Here is a 26198-nt window from a genome sequence, read left to right on the forward strand (position 1 = left end):
AATGTATATATACAAATTTTTGTAAATAAGTCTATTTTCTAGATTCTTGATATACCTTTTAGATGCAATCCTAGAATATCTGGGCTCATAAAGCTCAGATTATTGGGGGCAACAGACATGGAGGGAATTTTTTTTGGTTTATTATATTGATAAAGCCCTTCAGCCACCCTTAGAAGTTAAAAATGTCTGTGTGTGTGTGTGTGTGTGAACGTGCAGGTGTATGTATGTGTGTGTGTATATATGAAAGTGTGTATGTGTGTGTGTCTGTTTGAAGGACCTTTATTTGTGAGCTGTTTATTAAGGGCCCACCATTGCCTTCACTGTTCTCACTCCAGTCCATACTATTAAACTGTTTAGAAGGAAATGGAGAATGAAGTGTTATTACAGATTGCCTGCATCTCAATCTATCTATATATATCTGTATATTTACACAGTGTGCATCTGTGTATACTTTTCACTATCCCATCTTAAGCTACGTATGGAGAAGCTTCAGTATAAATTTTTTTTTCATTCTATAAAGAAATATTATGAATACCTTTAATAGTTGGAGCACTGTGCTTAGGCTACAAGGACAAATAAAATAACCAATAAAGAGAGCCTATATCCTAGTATTCTTAATAATGATATATATTTGTTTAGCAACTAAAATTTATAAAGTTTTTTATATGTTATTTGACTCTTACAATTTATAGTCACTTGCATGTTTATTATTATTTTGTAAACCAGAAAATCCAGATGATAGAAATAACGTTTCTGAGATTACATCTAATAATGGCATATAGCTAAGACTTGATCCAGGTCTTTTTCTACTATATCACACCAATGGCCCTTGTCAACTTCCTGTATACTAGCCATTTCACTTTACTATCTAGGATGAAGCCAATATCTGAAGAAAATTATTAAAGCCCACAGTAGTTAGAACCAGTGAAGAGTTACAGCTGTAACATGAACAGCTAAGAGAACTAGAAGGGCTGGGGGTACTCAGTAATATGGAAAAGGACTGGCCAAGAAAACAGTGAGCCCACATGTCACCACTATATTTTATTATATGCTTTAACTGTAAAACTATGTTGTTTTTGTTTCTTACGTAGGAAAAGATGATGACAGTTTCATGGAAATCATTGTTCAGAGTGAACTATTAAAGATATAACCTTGAAGAAGAGTTTCAAAGATGTGAACATGTTCAACTAAGAAAGAGTTGCTTGCTGTAAAAACTCAGCAATATAGACTCCCAGAAAACAGTACTACAGTATCACCTTAAAACTAAATAAATACCAATTGAGTATGCATGCATACTCAACTTAATGGAAATTTAAGTAAAATTAAGTAAAATGTTCTATATTAGAAAAAAATATAAAAAAACACCATTTATTGGGTCCCAAGTTTGTCCAAGATACAATAGTGGGTGCTTTATATTTACTGTCTCAATCCTCACAACAACCCTAAAATAAGACCTCATTTTACAGGTAAGGAAAATTGAGAGTCAGTGATATTAGATAACTCCCCAAGATCAGTAAGAGGGTCAAGATTTTAACTTGGTTCTGTTTGACTACAAACTATACGGTGAGATTGTAGGATCTTCCTTGGTAAATTTTTAAGACCGATTGAATAATTTACGCATTCTTTGTCATATAATATTTAGGAATTTTTAGTTTTTCCACTAACAGGAATTTAGTATACCTTTCTGTTTTTACAGGCTCCATCTAACTTGTGCCTTTTCAATAAGACCCAGATAAACTGGGAAGAAAAGTAGAACTTTGGTCACATGCCTATATGTGTGCAGTGAACACAAAAGCAGCTAAGAAAATACTGTTTGTGGATTGTACTTTAGAGGGGCAGGACTTATATGCATGGAATATGCCCCAACATGTAAAGATTTTCAAAAAGTACTAAAACAAGAAAACATAATAAACATACACTACCTGGCTGTCTAACATCAATATATAGCCATTGCCAATATTTAAACCTAACTTTCAAAATACATTCTTCTTCCATACTTACTTATAGTAACAGTAATATCAACTAAAATAATAATAGAAACTATCACTTATAAATCAAGCTATCACTTATAAAAACAAAAATATGCTCACTCATTGTCTACAGAGAGGATGACCTGAAATATTTTGTGGCACCCAACCACAAGACAAGTATTGCTGAGAGCATGAGTGGTCTGATCATTCAACTTCTGCTGTCATAATCATCTTGAATCTTTGTCCATGTATATGAGAGTCATTTGATATGGCTTTCTACTTGAGCATGCCCGATTTAATAGATTGGTGGATCAGCTAAAACAAGTTCATTTTGGGCAGATCAGGTCACATTTGTTTTTTCACAGTCAAATATACAATGTTGAATAACACTTAGGAATGAGCTAAGTGCTGCTTTTCAAAGGGATAAGATTTTCCTGTCTGATGACTTTGTTCCAAAACCTTAGAGATTTCTACTGGGATTCCTTTATTAGAACTTGCCACAAGCTCCGCGTAGCATCTCAATAAACTTCTAACACCCATTGAATCTATTGCTCATTAATTAGGGCCAGGTAGATGCGCTATAGTCTGGACTAGCAAGGAAGCCTCCTTTTTTCTGGGTCCCACTCACAACTGGAGGCTTTCAGGTCACTTCATAAATAGGTCAAAGCAGGACTCTCAAACCAATGTATAATACCACAAAGTTCCACCTAGCAATGTGCCTCTTTTTCTTAGTAGTAGGAGGTGCAACATGCAGGAAGTTGCCTTTAACTTTGTAAAGTCTATCCTGGTATACGCAAGATCACTTGGACCTCCGGAAATTTTACAGAAGTATAGTTCTTACATTTTCATGTGCTATATCTTCCACCTTACCGAATTCATAGGTATACTTCGCCAAAGATTCTTGAGTGGTTATTACTTCCTGGTTTCTAGGTTCTGGACACATATGTCATCAACGTAGTTGTCATATATGATGGTGAGACACCAATGATCTTTGTGAAATATATTGTGGTACAGAGCCAAATAATTTATATAACCCTGAGATGAAATGGTTTACTCTTGTACCTGTCATATAAATACAGCTGTTATCGTTGTTCTCTGTGTATTGAGATACAGAGAAAAAGCATTTGCCAGATTAATAGTTGTATACCTGGTCCTAAGAGCTCTAGATGTACATTTTTAAATTCACATCTATAACAGCAGCTGCATTTGAAATCACTATCTGATTAAGTCTCTTATAAATCACTCTCCTCCAATGTCTACTGCATACTGTGGAGATAACTATGTTATGTGTGTAAGGCCCAATTGGGCTAGGTATGAGACAAATTCAGATGGAAACTTCATTCACCATTTGATTCTGATAACATCCATTCTAACCAGTAGTACAAGGCGGTATTCTAGGTCTTCAGTTTTAGTCTTGGTTCAGAGTTATTATACACTGGTACACAAAAGACCTGATATTTCCCTTTCTCCAGTGGAGCTACCTAGATGAGGAAGGCCAAACTGAAGATTTACAGTCTCTTACCTGTGATAGTATTGCAATAGACATTTTCAAGGATGTGCAATCTCCTGTTCACTCAAAAAACTCTGGGCATGTGAATTGACTCAGGACTGGACATTGGAGAAGACATTACAAATTTTTGTTGTAGTAGCTCATGTCAGGCCTTTGTTCATTAAGTTTGGATGTTTTTATAATTTTAAGTTGGACTTTTTGGGATGCCTATCACTTTTGTTCATATGGTTCATCTGATCAAGTACCCAAAGCTAATGTCCCTGTAGGTCAGAGCATTCTGATTACCATTTCCTCCTGCTTCTTATAATTAGGTGTGTCTACTTGAGTTTTGCTACCTCAGCGTCCCATAACATTGAAAGCCATGTAGCCCACCAGCATTCGTAGCCTACAGAAGACAGACACTGTTGTTCACAGACACTGACTTTTACCTTTCAAGGAGCAATGTTACAGAGTAAATGGTGGCCTTGATTATTGCTTGAATTGAGAATTTAGCATCACAAGACTTTAATTATCTTTTTTAAGCTGTTGTGTGAAATTAGTGTGTGTGAAACTAATTTTGTTTTTGAACTCTTCATGGTCTTCATATTTTTCCATGTCCATAGCCCCTGGATCTGGTAATAGAAGAATCCAAATGTTGGGCCACTGAAAGTCTTGCCTTCAGTGGTCACTTTATTTCAAGTAGCTGTAGTTAATTATTTGTTACTTTGCTATGGCACGCTATGAACTACCAGATTTTACATTTTTACATTTTACATTTTTTAAAGAATACCAGCTGGATTTTTACAGCCATCAACTCTTACAGAACCAGGTAACTAAAATCTTTCTGATTTTCCTGAGGTTATATTGTCTTCAACCACTTCTAGAACCAATTTATATTATCAACCAGGGTTCTTCTTTTAAATAACAGAAGCTGCTTTCATCTGGCTAAGCAGCAGAGGAGTTTATTACAAGGATATTAGGTAGGCAACCAAGTTGTTAGAGGGCTGGAAAACCAAGGTTAAGCTTCCATGAACAATAGCAAAAACTACACTGCAAAACTGGCTAAAGATAAACCACTCTTTGCTGCACATTCCCATCAAGCACTAGGAAAAACTATTGTATAGTTCAATCATTTCCATCTCCCAAATTTGGATACTTCTATTATCATCCTCACGAGCAAAATAGATGCTATACAGAGACCTCTAATTCCTCATTTATGAATCAAAGTCTTGCACATTTGATTCTGGTTAGTGGAGCCTTAGGAGCAGAGCAGGCTAGATAACTGAGTTTTCTGGGTTTTATGTAGGGGAATCATACCTCATAAGGCTGGAAATTTTTTAAACATAGGGAGGATATCAAAAATCAGAAAACATTACAAATGGCCACTACATTCTTTCGTAATTTCTCCCAAGTTGCTATGGTTACTGAAGAAATATTTTTCCAGCTTTTTAGTCTTTTGGCTAATTCTAAAACTGATCCTTTGAAGTTAAACTAGGTGGGTTTCATTCTTACTAGAACAGAACATTAGCAATTGCTAGGTTCATCATCTTGTAGAAAGTTTGCAACTTGGCCACCATAATATTCTTTTTCAAGTAATCTGAGATTTTCTACAGTTAATGCCTAAGTTATACAACACTGTTCAGAGGATATGCGATACTTTGGATAGATTAGGTTTTGGGTTCTATGTAGTTGTACTAAAAATAGTTCTTAAGGTGTGTGTGTATATATGTATATATAGCGTATACATACACATATATAGGTATATATAGGGTATATATTCAAATATATGTATATATGTGTGTATATATGTGTGTGTATATATGTATGTAGGGTTTTTTTGTAAATTTTAGTGATTAAACTTATGATTGTGTTAATCAACAGTGTTTCCCCCTGATTACTCAGGGATATTTCATATATGTTAGTAATAGTACTTTTTTCATAGAATGATGGCCACAAAGTTTACTAAAAAAAGAGCTTAAATTTCTTTCTACTAAATTCATCTAGATTAGATTTCCATTTCTTGAGTCCTTGGCATCATCTGTTCTCTGTTTTTATTGTCCCTGTAATCAATTAATCTGTTTCTTCTCTCCTCCTCCCCATTTTCTTGCTATTGAACCTGTTATCCATGGCCTCTGCTATTTTTCAACTCTGATTGTTAGTATAAAACTGAAGAAAACAATGAGAAACTAGACAGCAGAGTACTGTTTAACAAATTAAGTCACATATGTTAAGCTTGAACAAGGAGAAATTTCCATCTTAACTTTGTAATAAGTATACAGGTTTTCTGGTATCTTGTTTTCACAGGTTCTTAACATATGTTTGATTTTCTGGTTGTTAGAGAAGGTTGTGGCTCAGGACATTATACTACTAAATTGCAAAGTTAGAGTCTACCAACCCATTTGAGTCTTTTCCAGATGACTTTTTTTCCAATGTGGGGATGATTTTATGAACATTTGATTTTAAGTAAAATATTCCAAGATAAGCCCTATATCCAACAGTGTACATTGAGATTGAGTCATAAAATAGTCCCACTATTCTTTTCACTATGGTTTTTTATTAATTTTTGCTGTATATCACAGTATTTTGCTGTGTATCACAGAATACTGTGATTAATACCTTGTACAAGGAGCATATTAATCATATCTTCTTTGCCATTTTACAAAAATTTAAATGTATACTTTTTATTCATCTGTGGGGATATTTGACGTTTAAAATAACTTTATGGCTTAGTTTTTCCTTTGTCGTTTAGAGTACTTATTCATTTAAGCTTTAGTGTGACTATAATATATTCAACACTTTGCTTTTGTCCTCAATATTTACTCCATTCCTGTGGTTCACATTTTCCTTTTCTTATGTATCATGTGTTGAAAATGAAAATACCTTGTCTGGGGTGGAACTTAGCCATGGAACTAAACAAACATGCCCTCTCCTTCTGCTCTTAGTTGGTTTTACTGGTTAAGTTACTTAACAATCCTGTTAAGAACAACAAGAACAGCTTTACATATACCTTTCTGCATCATTATATAATCATAGTTAGTAAGAATCTCTTTCACTTCTTCCACCAGTGTGCAGTGTGGTTCATTCACTCCTTTTATATTCATGACTCACACATCAGTAGAGATTATTGAAAATAGCATACACATTCAAAAATGAAAGCCCTTGAATTTAGCGAAAGAAATTAAGCCACTTGAACAGAGTTTCCAAAACTCAAAAGGAAACTGTGATGATGTGAACAAGGCATGTTCTTCTCATGTCAGTAGCAGAGTGCAAGAGAGAAAGCCCAAACAGGTAAACATTGCAAGCTTCTGATTGTGCCTTATCTGCTGATATCTCCAAAGCAAGTTATATGGTCAAGTTCAAGGTCAAGAAGCAGGGACGTACATTCCATATACCATGAAGCCAAAGCATGTCACACAGTCAAGCTCAACATCAATGGGTGAGAAAGCCTATTTATCCCACAGAGGTGAGGAAAAAGAATGGCTAAATATTTGCTCAGTAATTATTTAATCTACCATACCACCCAATATAAATTAGCTATCTTCTCTCCTACCAACCTTACTGTATAATGTCACTACTCAATTTTTTCTTCTTAGTGCATAAAACACTTTGAAATTATGTTAATGTTTTTATCACTCACTATTCATTCAGTGAACAAATACCATCAAATACCTAACATATGCCAGGTAGCACTCTGAGTGCTGGGGATATATCAGTAAATAAAACAGACAAAACTTCTTGTTCATTATCTTTTTCCCCTACTATAAAATATAAGCTCTAAAAGAGAAAAAACCTCATTTGTTTTGTTCACTGCTGTATTCTCAGTATGTAGAATAAGCCTGAAACATAACAGATGTTTAATGAAATGTTGTTTAATGAAGGAGTTCCATTAAACATTTATCTAATCTAACTCTGTTTGTTCAAATTCCTTGCTCACTAGGCAGCTTTCTGATTGTGATTTGTTTCTAGCATAGGGGAAGGTTTTATGGTCAGTTTTATGAACTTGAGTTATTTCAAGTCTTCTCTTAAGAAAAAGATCTATGCTTGGTATTTTGATAAATCTGTACCTGCATAGCTGAAAAGTCAATCTTGAATGTAGTAAACTCACAGACGTAAAACCACCCTGAGTCTGAGCAACTTCTATTGGTTAAGTAGTATACCTTTAATTCCCTTCTAAGCAGATGCAGTTACTAACAGTAATGCAAAGAGTTTTCACTTGAAATATATGGCACCTCATTTTTCTTTTATTATTATTATTATTATTATTATTATTATAATACTTTAAGTCCTGGGGTACATGTGCAGAATGTACAGGTTTGTTTCATAGGTATACACGTGCCATGGTGGTTTACTGCACCCATCAACCTGTCATCTACATTAGGTATTTCTCCTAATGCTATCCCTCTCCTAGCCCCCCCCACCCCCTTAGAGGCCCCGGTGTGTGATGTTCCCATCCCTGTGTTCATGTGTTCTCATTGTTCAACTCCCGCTTATGAGTGAGAACATGTGGTGTTTGGTTTTCTGTTGTTGTGAGTATAATGGTTTCCAGCTTCATCCATGTCCCTGCAAAGGACATGAACTTATCCTTTTTTATGGCTGCATAGTATTCCATGGTGTCTATGTGCCACATTTTCTTTTTCTAGTCTATCATACATGGGCATTTGGGTTGGTTCAAAGTCTTTGCTATTGTGAATAGTGACACAATAAACATATGCGTGCATGTGTCTTTATAGTAGAATGGTTTATAATCCTCTGGGTATATATCCAGTAATGGGATTGCTGGGTCAAATGCTATTTCTAGTTCTAGATTCTTGAGGAATCACGACACTGTCTTCCACAATGGTTGAGCTAATTTATACTCCCACCAATAGTGTAAAAGCGTTCCTATTTCTCCACAGCCTTGGTTTTATACGATAAATACATACTCTAAGACATAGTTCTTGAAACAGCTAAACTGACCAAAGTAAGTAAGTAGAAAAATTTCATTAGACTCAAAACTTGGTATCTATTTATTTAGCCATTTGCCAATACCTTCTGTGGTGCTACGTATGAGCCTAGTGAGAAATGACTTGTATCTTATTAAGCTATTTATTTTTGGCAGAAGCCTTGAACCAAAAAGATGATGTATCTAAAGTAAGCAGGATCCTCAATGAAAAATGAGGTGCCCCTAGAAGAAAACAGGCCATTCAGGACATTAAAAAGTCAGGAAACAACAGATGCTGGCAAGGCTGTGGAGAAATAGGAACGATTGGTGATGTAGCAGCAATTCTATAAGAAGCACTCTAGTAGAAAGAAAGTTTTTGTACAATCCTATACCAAGAAAACGTTTCCCAGTACTTTTATTGGCAAGAGTTTTGAGTTCTGTTGAGTTCTGTTGCATAGATTTTATTTATTCTATTCATTTATTAACAAATATTTATTGAATATTTATATACTGGCTATATACCAGGACCAGGATGGTAATTAACCAAGCTCTGATGGATCAGAGAACACTTCCCAGCATAATAATTTCTTTTTTTTTTTTTTTTTTTTTTTTTTTTTTTTTGAGTCGGAGTCTTGCTCTGTCACCCAGGCTACAGGTGCTGTGGCGGATCTCCAGCTCACTGCAAGCTCCGCCTCCGGGTTCCATGCATTCTCCTGCCTCAGCCTCCGGGTAGCTGGGACTTCAGGCGCCAGCCACCTGTGGCTAGTTTTTTTGTATTTTTTAGTAGAGACGGGGTTTCACCGTGTTCGCCAGGATGGTCTCGATCTCCTGACCTCGTGATCCGCCCGTCTCGGCCTCCCAAAGTGCTGGGATTACAGGCTTGAGCCACCGCGCCCGGCCAGCATAATAATTTCTAAGCTAAAATTTAAAAAATAACTTCTGTCTCCACTTCCCTCATATCCAATACATAGTGAAATCTATTTTCAATATATATTCAGAATCTGATATATATTGCTGTCAACTCTTATCAACTCTTACTATCACCACCGTCCAAGCTATTATGTTTTGCCTGACTTCTACAAGAGCCTCCTAACTGGTATCCTTACTTCTACTCTTACACTCCAAAGTTTACATGGCTCCTTATGTTTGCTTCTTTCTTTCACAAGCTATGTATGTAGGCATGCTTATGTCACTTAACAGATTCTTACGCATCTGTTTCACTTATAGACGAAGAAAAAATGCCCTGTCTGGCAGCTGACTGACTTAAGTGAAGTTTAGTAGAAGTTTAGTGAAGTTTAGTAGAACAGTTTCTCTGTTGTTATAAATTAACCTATAGGAATTCTTTTGGAGTTGTCATTTCAGTTTTAGAAACTTGCAACAAAAATGACAGATCAGTAATGGTACTTACAGAAAAACGTGAACTATACACTTCAGACTATAAAAGATGTTTCCAGTAGTACTGAAAATAACGACGGTTACCCATTTGTAGTATCTGCCAAATGAACTAATTTTCACCTTATGTTTTTTAATAAATATTTTGCCGAAATATTTGGCAGAATTATTCAGCAAGAGCCAGAAAATCTTTGTCCTTCTTATTTAGTTTTTCCAAATTTCCCTACTCAAAGAATCATTACTATTTGCCTTTCTTCTAATTTGGAATGTGGGAAAACTAATGGAACACTGAATTTTGTATTATCAAGTGATGGGAAAGAAATGATTTTTGTACCCTGCACTGAAATGCCATCTTACTGGCTTCTTATTGCTATCGACCTGAGAGAGGCATAATATTCCATTTCCTTGAAAGAGTTATACTGCGAATCAAATGCTACGTAACTCAGAGAATTGAGTTTCGTCTATGGCCATACCACCCTGAACGCACCCAATCTCATCTGATCTCGGAAGCTAAACAGGGTCTGGCCTGGTTAGTACTTAGATGAGAGAGAATTGAGTTTCATCTTTCTACATTAAAAAATGAAGTTAAAGCATCTGTAAAGCAAAACCCAAAGTGATTATTCATTTCTTTCCTTATTTAAGAAACATGCAGTTACTACTGCTACACTCCTCTCCTAATGATCTTCATGCCAGGAATTGCAGATTGAGATTTACCACACAGAGTCTTGACCCACAGCTATACCCCAAAGAGCAACCACATCCAAGGCACAGAAGTAAAGCCAAAAATAATGAAAACTTCTGTATCTGAAAAGATTCTTATTTAAGATCTCAGGTGAGCCTATAGAATTGTGGACTCAGGCAATCAAACATCAATCAGACATTCAGTTTCTTTTCATTTGCCTTGTATTTCTTGAAGTCCTACCAAGAAGTGCTCCAACGGAGAGCAAACAGAGATGACTGCTTAAACAGCACCTTTGCACCACAGGAAAATTTCCTTTAGGTAAACAGTGTTTCAATTCCTATGTAGATTTCACTGTATGTGGATGTGTATGAGGGCTAAAATCAAAAAGCAAATTAATGATTACACATTTCTGGAAGCAGAGACAAATTACTAAGTCTTATTTGTATTTACTTTAGTTAAACAGCTTAAATGTTTCATGTGAATGTGATGCATAGCTACTCTGTATCTATAGGGTCCTTTAATTGCAAGCAATAGAAACTGAATCAGACTAACTTCAGGAAAAGGGAATTTGTTGAAAGGTTATCAGAGGCATGATAGGAAGCTGTATACCAGACTTGGTAATGGGCAAAGAAGCAAGATGTCTTTGGAAACTCAGAGGCAGCAGCCTTAACAGTGCTCTTGTAATGAAAAATAAACTGGCCAGGGCACCATTACTAGGGATGAACAAAACTAACCATTCCTGTGTCTTTGTTTCTCCACTGACTATGTAAATTCCAAGGAGGAATCATCTAATTAAACTAGTTTGGGTCACATCTTGCCTCTTTGCTAGGGAAAGGCAAGATTCCTAGTCACAGTCCAGTGAGTAAGAATTAATTCCCCAGTGGAATTCAGGTTGTCATTAGGAAGGAGAAATAAATGCTAGAAGCCAAAAAGCAGCAAATGTTTAACACAGCCGCTATTTATTCATTGTGTATAGTTTACCAGTCACTGTGATTCATGTGTATTATCTCGTTTAATGCTTATAACAGGGCCAGTAGTTCAGATCCTGTTACAATCCTCATTTTACAGGTAAGAAAACTAAAGCTTTGGGAAAGATTAGATAGCTTGTGCAAGGTCACACCACTGGAAAGTGGCAGAATCAGAACTTCAGAGAGAACACTAGCAAAAACCATACTTCTCTTAACAGAGCTGTGTATTAACATTGATGATAATATTTACTGAATCTGTCCTTCAGGGGTAAAAAAAGACAAAACCAAAATGATAAAAAACATGGTATGTAAATAGATCAAATCCACCAGTAGTCACTTAAAATATAGACATTCTTTATGAGAATCAAGCTTTGGAAATAAACGTTGTATAAATGCAGAATTCATATATGTGCACATAATTTTTCTCTGATGCAAATTCATGATTTAATTTCTTAATACAGTGAATGATTTGAATATTTTAGTGAATGATAGTCTTGAGCCACCTGCAAATCAAGCTTTATAAATAGGCCTGTATCGTTCTTGGTTTATAGAGAAGAGATTAAGGGGGTAAAAAACTTCCAGTGTTACATAGTGACTGCCATCTGGAGATGCTAAACAATCTTGGTAATCCCAAGAATGAAATGAGATAATAAGCATAATGTGGCTGGTAAACTCTAAACCACACTTTTGTAACCTTGGCATAATTGACATTTTGGACCAGATAATTCCTTGTTGTGGAGGTTCTACAGTCATTGTCCCATCTGTAGCAGCATTTGGTGACCTCCACCCAATAGATGCCAGTAGTAGCCACCCCCTAGTTGTTACAATCAAAACAGCTGACTTCAAAAGCACTGCCAGTTTTCTCAGTGACATTCTTCTAGTCACTAAAGTAAGTATTCCAAGTTATAAAGATATTTGTCCAAGGGATTATACAAACTATTCTGAGTATTTGTCAGTTGTCTTTTCTTCCTTCCCTCTCTACCCTTGCCATTTTTCTAAATTCATCTTTGGAGAAAACACTGTTTGCCATTGAACAGGATGTTCTTCCTAATTCCTTCCAGCTCTAGGAGTTAATGTCTTTTACTGTGCTATACCCAGATTTAATAATCAGCTGATACTAGATACTACTACAGTCTTTACCAGTTTGCCTTAGGTCAGATGCCTTCAAAAAGGGCTCTGTGATAGAGATTCATGTGCAGAAAATTAATTAGGGAATGCCCTGAGGTTCAGCACCTATTGGGAAGGAGGAAGTGTAGGATCGCGCAAAATATAGTTGCACAAGGGCTTCAGCTGATCCCTTAAGGAGCCCTGGAGCTGGGATGGCCCTTCAGGGTTGAATCACCTTGGGGAAAGGGGACTGATCTTTTGTACTCCACTGACCGTCGATTGGATGGGGGAGGCTCTAAGGAAGAGTGCATGACCTTGGCCACGGTAGCAGTTCTTGGAGAGGGACCCAACTGAGTACCACAAACCACTACTTCCGGCAGCTGGAGAAATTAGTACATTAGTCCTGAAGGCAGGCTCTGAGTGGTGCACCACAGTCCATGTTTTGTACACTCAGATCCACTTCTTCTATATAATAAGTTCTTGTAACAGCTCCTCTAGGATCCTGTTAGTTTCTCTGGTCTTCTTTTCTGGGGAAACTTAAAAGAGAAAAGTTAGTGGGAGAAGCTGTAACTCCTGCTACAGCTGTTCTCAGGAGCCAACTGATTCTCATCTCCCTTCTCTATTTTTTCTAGACTCCTCTTATGCTTGGTTGAACTCTTGTTCTAGGGGTTTACCTAATGGGATAGCACAGGCCTGTATCCATGGGACCTATAAGGCCCTGGCTGCCATGTTATTGCTATGACTGCTGTGCTTGTCTGTTTACAGTCAAAATTAGGCAAGGGAGTTCCAAGAGATACCCTACTGGATCACTTGGATGCCAATCGTAATTTTACTTTATCCCATTGTGTAACAGCCCTATCTCCTTTTATTGATCAGGATCAATTACCTTTGCTTTCTTTCTTTATATAGAGTTCTTGACATGTGGAGCCTGAAATGACCAGGTGACAGTCATAGCTAAAAGTGTAATGAGACTCATTCTACTGTTTCCTCTGGTGGAAGCATCCCCCCTCCAGGAGTCAGTACCTCTAAAGCCCAGACTTTGCAAGAGTAAGAAGCACGTATTGTCTGAGTCAGTTATTAAGAATGGCGATAAGTAGGGCCACTCTTATTTCTACCCCTTGGTTCCTGAAGCCATAAATTCTACTTTGGGGAAACAGGAAACATAGCTCTATTTAATGGTTATTGATTTACGGTGTATTCTGTGACCTAGAGAGTGGATTACAGGATATGATCTCCAAGGTGAGGTCTTAGCTTCGCCTTCAATAGGCCTTTCCATCATTCTGTTAAGCCAGTAACTTCCAGTTGTGTAGTCTGTGATAAGACTTCTGTCTGCCACAGCAGTATGGCATTTCTGTTTCACATGATGTGGACTGCTTTCTGTACGCTTCCAAGAGCCATATAGTTATGTCTTAGCATTATCTCGGGTAGTCTTGCTGGGGTGCTAAATCCTGGGAGAGAACGTTCCCATATCAATAATTTCTCCATTACGCAAACACAGGTTCTATCTCCTCTTGATCTAGCACTCTCTCATGTAGTCTTCTGCCTCCTGTGGATACATGTTGGCTAGGTCCTACAGTTCATTTGATATATAGTGCTTTTCTAAGCTGGATTGTGACGTAACTTGATTCATGGCATTGGTCTGGGATCCAAATGTGGAGGTACAAGGCAGATCTTGGTGACAGTGTAGGGGTGGTAGTAGTGGAATTCTATGTGTCCTCATCAAAGACTGAGGATTATTTATTATCTTTAAACAAAAGGGAAATGCTATCTCTAGGTAGGAGTATAATACACATCAACAGTTTAATAGAGCTTATTTCTGGATGAAGACATGAGTGACTTAAAAGGTTTTTATTTATATCATTTTTTAAAGTTCTCTTTAAAAATAATTCTCTATAGATAACCATTGTATAATTAAATATACATTGTATTTAAAGAGCCATATATAGGCTGCACACTATATTAAAAGATAGGTGTGATAGCCAGCTAGGTACTATTCAAAAGAAATTATTTGTGTTGCTCTTCAACGCTGATGATTATGGGAACGAGAGAGTGGGGAGAAGAAGGAAACATAAAATTTCTATTTCTTACAAGTGGGTATTAATATAGTAGACTCACGTGTCAAGACTATTTCTAGTCCAAAATGTTTGGTAAAGGAGTATTTTCTCATAGGTATGAAATCCATATCTCTCAATCCAAGAACTCACCTCGTATTTCTGGACTGGTAATAGTTTTGCATGCTTTAATAATGCATCAGTTCTCATCCTTGAACTCTTCTTTCTTGAGGGTATGATTATAAGGCAAGTAGGGGTACCCATGTAGAAGGGAGTAGAGACACCAAAGGCTGAATCTTGAAATTACAAAGGATGGAGAAACTGGTTTTTAGATAATAATTGAAATAAAAGAGTTTCCCTGAAAACCTTTCATGCTTCTTACCTAACATGAAATTATTTTCAAATAATTAGACTTTGAAAAATAGTTGGTATATTAGGATTCTCCAGAGAGACAGAGTCAATAGGGCATGTGTGTGTGTGTGTCTCTGTGTGTGTGTCTGTGTGTGTAGAAAGAGATTTATCATAAAGGATTGGCTCTCATGATTATGGAAGCTGAGAAGTCCTAAGATCTGTAGTCAATAAGCTGGAAACCCAGGAGAGCTGATACATGGTTCCAAAGGCCTGAGAAGCAGGAGGATGGTGTAAGTTCCAGACTAAAAGCTGGAAGACTTGAAATCAAATAAGGGCTTATGTTTTCGTTTCAGTCCTAAGACCAGAAAAGATCAGCGTCAGATAGGAGTTCCTTCATACTCAGTCTTTTTGTTTTAGTCAGGTCTTCAATCAATTAGATGAGGCCACCACATTAGGGCAGGCAGTCTGCTTTACTCAGTCTACTGATGTAAATGTTAATCTCATTTATAAACACCTTTACAGACACACCCAGAATAATCTTTAGCCAAATATCTGTATCTCAGTTTAGTAGATACATAAAATTAACCACCTCAGATAATGATTTGTGGCATAAATTCATTTATCATGTATTTATTGAACCTCTGTCATGTGTTTAATCTTTTGAATAATATAAAGAACTATGAGATAATTTTTTTAGCTTGAAGAACATAACATCCAAACTCCTCTTTTAAGTATAGTTTTGGACATGAGCTGGGAAGAAAGTCTTAGTATGTTCAAAACAGAATTCTTGATTTCCACCACCCATCACCTGCCAGATTTGCTCCTTCACAAGTCTTTCTTTTCTCAATAAATGGCACCAGCTACTCAAACCAAAATCCTAGAAGTTACCCTTTCTTCAAAGCTCACATAAAGTCTTCTGAAAAGGTTGACATGTGTACTTCATAATAATTCTAAGTTCATCAGCTTACCACCTTTCTTCACTGCACCCCCTGTAGCCCAAGCCACTATGAACTTTCACTAGGTCAAATCTGTCTTCAGAATATCTCTTAACTATGTCACTTATCACCATCTCCACTACTGTGTCAGAAGACTAAGCCACCATTATCTTTACGAGGACTACTCGCTTTCACTCTTTCACCCACTCCCACCCTGCTACAGTACATTTTCCCTACAGCAGCTAACTTCCCAGAGCAGAAATCAGATCACTGCATTCCCATACTTGAAATCTTCCAAAAGTTTTCCAAATGTCACCTCTTTAGAAAAGCCATTTATAGCCAATTTAGGTAAAAATAACTGCATATTCTCCTCCTTGCACCTGGTGTGCTCTACCACCAATGCATTGTTTTTTTTCCTAGCACTTATCAGTAACTGTAATTATCTCATTTACTGTGTCAAATGGTGATCATCTGTTTTGCCCTCAAGAAGAATGAAGGGCCTTAAAAGAGCCATGTGTTCCCAATATATGCAAAGGTGCCTGATAGTTTGTAGGTACTCATTAAATATTTGCCAATTAAATGACAATGGAGGTCACAGCAAGGATTCCTCTTGCCAAAATATTTGTTCTTTTCAGCGGAGTCTGAGAAAAAGCTGTACTGGTTTTGTACTTTGTTTTATGAAGGAGCTTCTGCACTGTGTCTGTGAACTCATATGTCAATTTTGTGTTGGAAAAGTAAATGTGTTGGTGTGGTCCCTTGCTGTCATTTTATGCAGCTAGCGGGCTTCTGTTTCCACCATAACCAGGAGCTTTGCTTGTCACTGGCAGATGAACATGATTATCAGCCATGAGAAAATAATAAAAGGCTCTCAGTTCTAGGGTACTCTAGGACTTTTCATGTTTTCAATGAAGTAAATTAACTCTGTTCTTTCATTTTATGGAAATGGCTCTGAATCTCATTAAAAACACGTGTATGACTAGATGGATTTTGGGACTTACCATCTTGTGTTCATCTTATTTTTTAAAAATCTTATTTTTAAAATTCCAGCCACTGTTGCCTACTCGGAACACCCATATTTGGGTTTCTGTGGTACATTCCTCTGCGAATAGGTTCTTTTTTCCAGTGTATTTTCCTACCTTGTGTACAAATGTCTTTTTTTTTATTTGCAAGGGAAAAAGTAGCATGCCAAGCACCAAAGTTTATGCTTCTCCATCAATATTACTTTTTCATCCGTTTTTTCCCCCCTTCTCCCAAGGGAAAAACACGTTAAATCAGCATAAAGAATATTCTCTGTAGCTCATGTGGAGTCTGATTTAGGAGAGAATAAGTGCATTCCACTTTTCTCTTTTCTATATTTTCTTTTTCAATGCCATTGACTCTTTCAAGCAAGTCATATTTACTAAGGCCAGCTATCTATCTAGCACAGTAAGACGTATTGTGGGATAAAGCAGGGGACAGCAAAACATGGCAAATGTGCCAAATCCAGTTTGCCCTGTGTTTTCTTCAAGTTCTGTTGAAACTTAGCTTCACCCATTTATTTACATGTTATTTATGGCTGCTTTTACATGCAACAACAGCAGAGTTGAGTAGTTGTGATGGTGACCATATGGCCTACTAAGCCTGAAATATTTTCTATCTGTTCCTCTACAAAAATTTGCCAGCCCCTGGTATATAAAGCATGACCTCCATTCCCATAGGGTTTATGAACTAATTGGGTTGCTTGTTAAAACATGAAGCAATTACTGAATCAATAAATGCCAAGTTGTATGGTACGGAAGGGATTAGATGCCACAGAATGGTTATTGGTTAGGAAATAAATCTCATTTATAGAGAACTGATTAGTTAAGTATGTCAAAATGCGGAAAGGGTCCTTATATTATATGGCCTTTCCTCCCTCATGCTGTACTTTTTTAAGTCTCAGCTATGCTGTAAAATTAAAAGATACTCAAAACTGTTGGCAAAGCTTTTCCTAGATGTAAATCTTCCAGGACTCCCTCAAAGGTATGCTTGGCAGAAACAGGACAGGATTAAGATTGCTACATTGTTCAGAACCCTGCCTGGCACGTCATAGATCTTCAGCTATTGCTTGAATAAACAAAAGAACAGGCAAACTGTAAAAGAAGGGAAATCCTATGCAGCTGCATCATAGTAATTCATAATGTTGCTGGTATTTCTCAGCAGGAAATATCCTGATTCTTTAAAGATTAAGTGGTAGTGGGCATGTAAACCACGGAGTTCAGTGCCTAACACATGGCACATTATAAGTGTTTAATAAAAGTTTTTACTGTCTTTTTTTTTAAAGGAAATTGTATACAAATTGAGAATCCCCAATCTGAAAATTTGAAGTCCAGAATGCTTTAAGTAAAAACTTTATGAGCACCGACATATGTTGCTCAAAGAGAATCCTCATGGGGATATTTTGGATTTAGGCTTTTTGGATTTGGGATCCTCAGCTGGTAGTTATAATGCAAATATTCCAAAACCAAAAAAAATCCCAGATTCGAAACACTTCTGGTCCCAGGCATTTTGGATAACCTGTGTTCTCTTTCAGAGAGAGTGCTAATTATACTGATATGCATGAAAGAAAGAAAAGCAGATAAACTGACCCTTTATTGTATCACTCTCTTGATTAAGCATTAAGAAAACATTTGCATTTGATTTTCTAATCCTGCGTTAGTTTGTTAAAGATAATGGCTTCCAGCTCCATTCATGTTCCTCCAAAGAGCATGATGGTGTTCTTCTTATGGCTACATAGTGTTCCAGGGTATGTATGTACCACATTTTCTTTATCCAGTCTGTCATTGATGGGCATTTAGGTTGACTCCATGTCTTTGCTATTGTAAATAGCATAGCAGTAGACATATGCATGCATGTGTCTTTATGATAGAATGATTTGTTTTCCTTTGAGTGTATACCTAGCAATGGGATTTCTGGGTTAAATGGTAGTTCTGTTTTTAGCTCTTTGAGGAATTGCCCACTTCTTTCCACGGTGGTTGAACTAACTTACACTCCTACCAACAGTGTATAAACATTCCCTTTTCTCCTCAACCTTGCTAGCATCTGTAATTTTTTGACTTTTTAATAATAGCCATTATGACTGGTGTGAGACAGTATCTCATTGTGGTTTTGATTTGCATTTCTCAAATGATCAGTAATACTGGACTTTTCTTCATATGTCTCCTGGCCAAATGTATGTCTTCTTTTGAAAAGTGTCTGTTCATGTTCTTTGCCCATTTTTTTAATGGAGTTGTTTTTCTCTTGTAAATTTGTTTAAGTTTCTTATAGAGGCTAGATATTAGACCTTTGTCAGATGCATAGTTTGTGAAAATTTTCTCCCATTCTGTAGGTTGTCTGTTTACTGGTAGTTTCTTTTGCTGTGCAGAACCTCTTTAGTTTAATTTAATCCCATTTGTCAATTTTTGCTTTGGTTGTAATTGGTTTTGGTGTCTTTGTCATGAAATCTTTGTCCATTCCTATGTCCAGAATGGTATTGCCTAGGTTATCTTCCAGGGTTTTTATAGTTTTGAGTTTTACATTTAAGTCTTTAATGCATCTTGAGTTGATTTTTGTATATGGCATAAGGAAGGGGTCCAGTTTCAATCTTCTCCATATGGCCAGCCAGTTATCCTATCAAATAGGGAGTTCTTTCCCCATTGCTTGTTTTTGTCACCTTTGCCAAAGATCATATGGTTGTAGGTGTGAGGCCTTATTTCTGGGCTCTCTATTCTGTCTCAGTGGAACAACAGATGCTGTGACCTACTAGAGAGGGTAGAGGGTGGGAAGAGGGAGAGGATCAGGAAAAATGATTAACGGATACTAGGTTTAATACCTGGGTGATGAAATACTCTGTACAACAAACCCCCATGACAAAAGTTTACCTATGTAACAAATATGCACGTGGACCCCTCAACTTTAAAAAAAAAAAAAAAGAAAAGAAAGAAAGGGGTGACAGTGGAGGGTCTAATTTACAGTCTGTATGCAGGTCAAATACTCTACCCAAACTCCTTTCTTCTCCACCCCCAAGAAAAAAAGAAATCATCTGTGTTTTTTTCTCCCCAACTGTACCACCACTACTCCAGATCTCAAAACCAGTGGTTTCTAAGATTGCTATTTTCTTATTTCTTATGGGGTACTTTGGCAGGGAAAAATTTTTGAAAGGCAAAAAATGACTGGAGAAGAAGACTTTTTTTCCCCATTAGCTAAAGATTTCATTTTGATGAGGTACCTCCTACTACTGGTTTTGTGAAATGTGACCTTCTCTCTGTTTCACATAGCCATGTATTCTCCCCTGGATCTTGTAAAGAGGCCTCAAGAAAATAGATTGGAATTTCTAGAATATTTTAATAATGTAGCCCTGTTGGTATTTCCCTAATTGATCTTATAACCTTTTTGCTAACTCTTTAGTTAACTCTTTAATTCAATGTAGACTATTTGTAAAATAAATTCAGTGGATTTAATCTTAAAAAAAAAGAAAACATTCTTGTTTAGAAAATACACAGGAGAGTGATAAGCGATAATCTAAAGCAAGCTGTTGTTTCATCAATGTGGAATCATTCTTTTTATTTAGTAATGCTGATTATCAATAACCCATTAATATGTTTTAACTATTAACAAAAATTATAATATCTGAGGCTTCATCTACTCCGAAGCTTACTTTTATAAAAACTCAGTTTAGTTTAACATAGATTCTATGTTATTTTTTTTTCCTCAATGAATTTTCATGCAGGAAGCACACCTGTGTAACAAGGACTCAGGCCAAGAAGCAGAATATTACCAACATCCCAGACCCTGCCCTCCCCATCCACCTCCTTCCAGTCACTACCAAAGGGAACTACTCTCTTGCCATAAAGAACATGTATTACAAAGACTAATTGAAAGGGGTTAGTTAGCATGTTCTTTTAATAAGTTCACAGAAGTATTATGAGAGCAATCTGCCATTTTAAGAAGAGAATAGTCTTCTGACATTGAGGCATTTCATGCTAAACATATCAAAATGTTTTCTACATCATCAGTAATGTGCTCAGACAAGTTTAATATAAAAGCCTTCAAGAGCAGACAGCTATTTTCCTCTTCTTAAAGAGTGAGACAGACTTTACCTGAAAAAATTAATGAACAGAACTTTATTTTCTAGGCCAAGCACAATGACTCATGCCTAATCCCAGCACTTTGGGAGGCTGAGGTGGGCAGATTGCTTAAGCCCAGGAGTTCAAGACTAGCTTGGTCAACATGGCAAAACCACATCTCTACAAAAAATGCAAACATTAGCTGGGGATAGTGGCATGCACTTGTAGTCTCAGCTACTCGATAGGCTGAGGTAGAAAGATTGCTTGAGCCCTGGGAGTAAGAGGTTTCAGAGAGCCAAGATTGTGCCACTGTACTCCAGCCTGGGTGACAGAATGAGACCCTGTCTTAAAAAAGAAAGAAAGAAAAAGAAATTTATTTTCTCACAGTCTCACAGTTCTATTGGTGAGGAAGTTCAAGGTCAAGGTGCTGGCATTTGGTGAAGGCCTACTTACTGCATCATCCCATGGCAGAAGATGAGAGGCCAAGAAATGGAGAAAGGGACTGAACTCATTCTTTTGTAAGGAACCCCCTTGAGATGTCAACCCTACTACCTCAATAATGACATTAGTTATCCCTTCACAAGGACAGAGCCCTAATAATCACCTCTTAAAGGTTTCACCTGTAAATACTGTTATAATGGCAATTAAATTTCAACTTGACTTTTGGAGGGGACATTGAAACCACAGCAGATGCCCACTAGTCAGTCATGCAAACTAGCCAGAAATAGAGATGTGAAAAGTAAATTTGAGTGAATCTTTGTTGTTCCAATACCATATACATTCAGTAATTTTATTTTTTTATATTTCATTAATGTCTATAATCAAATTCATATCTCTCCTCCTGTGCTCCAAAGGCTGTGCTAATCTATCCTGACAATTACGTGTGTACTGTAAATAAGTATGAACATCCAAGAAAATGCTTTCAAAAATATCACGTTTTCTACTTCTTAGAATTATTTCTTCATCCTAGTTTTTCTTTGTTTTACTTCATGTTATATGCTTTGAAATTACTTAAACAAAAAAGGATGTCATTATAATTGTTTTTCCCAAATGTTTAGTTTGGCATCTTTTGCAAGGCCTTAGTTACAGGCTGAAGTGCCAAAAGCTTGAGCTGAAAACAAGAATGTGGTGGGCAAGCCTGAGATCTGAATTCAGAAGTGGTGTTTATATTTTCCCAAGGGCCTTATTAGTGAGAGTCCAAGCCCTAAATGTTAACTTGCAACACATTTGAACAGACTGACTTTTCTGTTCTGTTAAGTATAATAGCACATCATCTCTATGGTTACTTCTGTACACAATCTTCTCTTCTAACTGCCCTTTAAGCTACTAAACAATGTTACCAAATTGGAGGCTGTATTTTTGTTCAGTATTCCATGGCACGTTGTCACACAATAGATTTTGTTTTTATTTATTTATTTCCATAGATTATTGGGGAGCAGGTGGTATTTTGTTACTTGAGTAAGTTCTTTGATAGTGATTTGTGAGATTTTGGTGGTATTTGGTTATATGAGTAACTTTAGTGGTGATTTGTGAGATTTTGGTACACCTATCACCCAAGAAGTATACACGGCACCCAATGTGTAGTCTTTTATTCCTCACCCCCTTCCCACCCTTTCCCGAGTCCCGAAAGTCCATTGTGTCATTTGTATGCCTTCGCATTCTCATAGCTTAGCTCCCACTTATGAGTGACAACATATGATATTTGATTTTCCATTCCTGAGTTACTTCACTTAGAATAGCAGTCTCTGGTCCCATTCAGATTGCTGTGAATGCCATTAATCTATTCATTTTTATGGCTAAGTAGTATTCCGTCGTGTATGTAGACCACAGTTTCTTTATCTACTCATTGATTGATGGGTTCCTGATGGGTTTCACCTTTTTGCAATTGTGAATTGTGCTGCTGTAAACATGTGTGTGCAAGTATCTTTTCATATAATGACTTACTTTTCTCTGGGTAAATACCCAGTAGTGGGATTCCTGGATCAAATGGTAGTTCTACTTTTAGTTCTTCCTTAGTGGTTGTACTAGTTTACATTCTCACTAGCAGTGTAGAAGTGTTCTCTGTTCACCGCATCCATGCAGACATCTATTTCTTTTATTATTATTATTTTCTTGTTATGGCCATTCTTGCAGTAGTAAAGTGGTATTGCATTGTGGTTTTGATTTGCATTTCCCTGATCATTAGTGATGTTAAGCATTTTTTTCATATGTTTGTTGGCCATTTGTATATGTTCTTTTGAGAATTGTGTATTCATGTCCTTAGCCCACTTTTTGATGGGATTCTTTGTCTTTTTTATTGCTAATTTGTTTGAGTTGGTGGTAGATTCTGGGTATTAGTCCTTTGTCAGATGTACAGATTGTGAAGATTTTCTCCTATTCCGTGGGTTGTCTGTTAATTCTGCTGACTGTTCCTTTTGCTGTACAAAACTCTTTAGTTTAATTAAGTCCCAGTTATTTATCTTTGTTTTTACTGCATTTGTTTTTGAGTTCTTGGTCATGAAATCCTTGCTTAAGCCAATGTCTAGAAGGGTTTTTCCAATGTTATCTTCTAGAATTTTTACAGTTTCAGGTCTTAGGTTTAAGTCTTTGATCCATCTTGAGTTGATTTTTGTATAAGGTGAGAGATGAGGATCCAGTTTCATTCTCCTATGTGTGGCTTGCCAATTATCCCAGCACCATTTATTGAATAGAGTGTCTTTTCCCCACTTTATATTTTTGTTTGCTTTGTCGAAGATCAGTTGGTTGTAAGTGTTTGGATTTATCTCTCGGCTCTATTTTGTTTTTGCTTAGTCTTGCTTTAGCTATACAGGCTCTTTTTTGGTTTCATATGAATTTTGGGATAGTTTTTTCTAATTCTGTGAAGCATGATGGTGGTATTTTTATAGGAATTGCATTGAATTTGTAGATTGCTTTTGGCAGTATGATCATTTTCACAATATTGATTTTGCCCATCCATGAGCATGGAATGTATTTCCATTTCTTTGTGTGGTCTGTGATTTCTTTCAGCAGTGTTTTCTAGTTTTCCTTGTAGAGGTCTTTCACCTCCTTAGTTAGGTGTATTGCTAAGTTGTTCATTTGTTTTGTTTTGTCTGCAGCTATTATAAAAGGGGTTGAGTACTTGATTTTATTCTCAGCTTAGTCGCTTGGTGTATAGAAGAGCTACTGATTTGTGTATGTTCATTTCGTATCTGGAAACTTTGTTGAATTCTTTTATCAGTTCTAGGAGCTATATGGAGGAATCTTTAGGGTTTTCTAGGTAAACAATTATACCATTAGCAAACAGTGACAGTGTGACTTCCTCTTTGCCAATTTAGATGCCCTTTGTTTCTTTCTCTTTTCTGATTGCTCTGACTAGGATTTCCAGTACCATGTTGAAGAGGAGTAGTGAGTGGGCAACCTTGTCTTGTTCCAGTTCTCAGAGGGAATGCTTGCAACTTTTCTCCAGTCAGTATTATGTTGGCTGTGGGATTGTCATAGATGGTTTTTATTACCTTGAGGTATGTCCCTTGTATGCCAATATTGCTGAGAGTTTTAATCATAAAGGAATGTTGGATTTTGTCAAATGCTTTTTCTGCATCTATTGAGGTGATCTTGTGATTTCTGTTTTTGATTCTGTTTATGTGGTGTATCACATTTATTGATTTGCCTATGTTAAACTATCCCTGCCTCCCTGGTATGGAACCCACTTGGTCATGCTGGATTATCTTTTTTTTTTTTTTTTTTATTATACTTTGAGTTCTAGGGTACATGTGCATAACGTGCAGGTTTGTTACATATGTATACTTGTGCCATGTTGGTGTGCTGCAACCATCAACTCCTCAGCACCCATCAACTCGTCATTTACATCAGGTATAACTCCCAATGCAATCGCTCCCCTCTCCCTCCTCCCCATGATAGGCCCCGGTGTGCGATGTTCCCCCTCCCGAGTCCCAGTGATCTCATTGTTCAGTTCCCACCTATGAGTGAGAACATGCGGTGTTTGGTTTTCTGTTCTTGTGATAGTTTGCTAAGAATGATGGTTTCCAGCTGCATCCGTGTCCCTACAAAGGACACAAACTCATCCTTTTTTATGGCTGCATAGTATTCCATGGTGTATATGTGCCACATTTTCTTAACCCAGTCTGTCACTGATGGACATTTGGGTTGATTCCAAGTCTTTGCTATTGTGAATAGTGCTGCAGTAAACATACATGTGCATGTGTCTTTATAGCAGCATGATTTATAATCCTTTGGGTATATACCCAGTAATGGGATGGCTGGGTCATATGGTACATCTAGTTCTAGATCCTTGAGGAATTGCCATACTGTTTTCCATAATGGTTGAACTAGTTTACAATCCCACCAACAGTGTAAAAGTGTTCCTATTTCTCCACATCCTCTCCAGCACCTGTTATTTCCTGACTTTTTAATGATTGCCATTCTAACTGGTGTGAGATGGTATCTCATTGTGGTTTTGATTTGCATTTCTCTGATGGCCAGTGATGATGAGCATTTTTTCATGTGTCTGTTGGCTGTATGAATGTCTTCTTTTGAGAAATGTCTGTTCATATCCTTTGCCCACTTTTTCATGGGTCTGTTTATTTTTTTCTTGTAAATTTGTTTGAGTTCTTTGTAGGTTCTGGATATTAGCCCTTTGTCAGATGAGTAGATTGCAAAAATTTTCTCCCATTCTGTAGGTTGCCTGTTCACTCTGATGGTAGTTTCTTTTGCTGTGCAGAAGCTCTTTAGTTTAATTAGATCCCACTTGTCAATTTTGGCTTTTGCTGCCGTTGCTTTTGGTGTTTTAGACATGAAGTCTTTGCCCATGCCTATGTCCTGAATGGTACTACCTAGGTTTTCCTCTAGGATTTTTATGGTATTAGGTCTAATATTTAAGTCTCTAATCCATCTTGAATTAATTTTCATATAAGGAGTAAGGAAAGGATCCAGTTTCAGCTTTCTACTTATGGCTAGCCAATTTTCCCAGCACCATTTATTAAATAGGGAATCCTTTCCCCATTTCTTGTTTTTCTCAGGTTTGTCAAAGATCAGATGGCTGTAGATGTGTGGTATTATTTCTGAGGACTCTGTTCTGTTCCATTGGTCTATATCTCTGTTTTGGTACCAGTACCATGCTGTTTTGGTTACTGTAGCCTTGTAGTATAGTTTGAAGTCAGGTAGCGTGATGCCTCCAGCTTTGTTCTTTTGACTTAGGATTGTCTTGGAGATGCGGGCTCTTTTTTGGTTCCATATGAACTTTAAAGCAGTTTTTTCCAATTCTGTGAAGAAA

At 36.8% G+C, this 26198-nt stretch overlaps 1 protein-coding gene across 19 annotated transcripts in view; it reads left to right on the forward strand.

The window, feature by feature from the left end:
- The window catches only part of CCDC91 (coiled-coil domain containing 91), a 375497-nt gene that overhangs the window by 316114 nt on the left and 33185 nt on the right, over positions 1-26198 (forward strand). Inside the window, exon 14 of one of the 19 annotated variants that reach the window (XM_021922142.2) lies at positions 4245-5189. The exons of 17 other annotated variants lie outside the window; for them this stretch is intronic. In XM_021922142.2, coding sequence (XP_021777834.1) covers positions 4245-4292 — 48 coding nt within the window. In that variant the 3' untranslated portion in view covers positions 4293-5189. Of the gene's footprint in view, positions 1-1091; positions 4224-4244; positions 5190-26198 lie in introns of those variants that run through there. One more of the 19 variants, XM_021922141.2, reaches the window with a different exon arrangement.

Source organism: Papio anubis, chromosome 9 (genome assembly GCF_008728515.1).
Source record: "Papio anubis isolate 15944 chromosome 9, Panubis1.0, whole genome shotgun sequence".
NCBI lineage: Eukaryota > Metazoa > Chordata > Mammalia > Primates > Cercopithecidae > Papio > Papio anubis.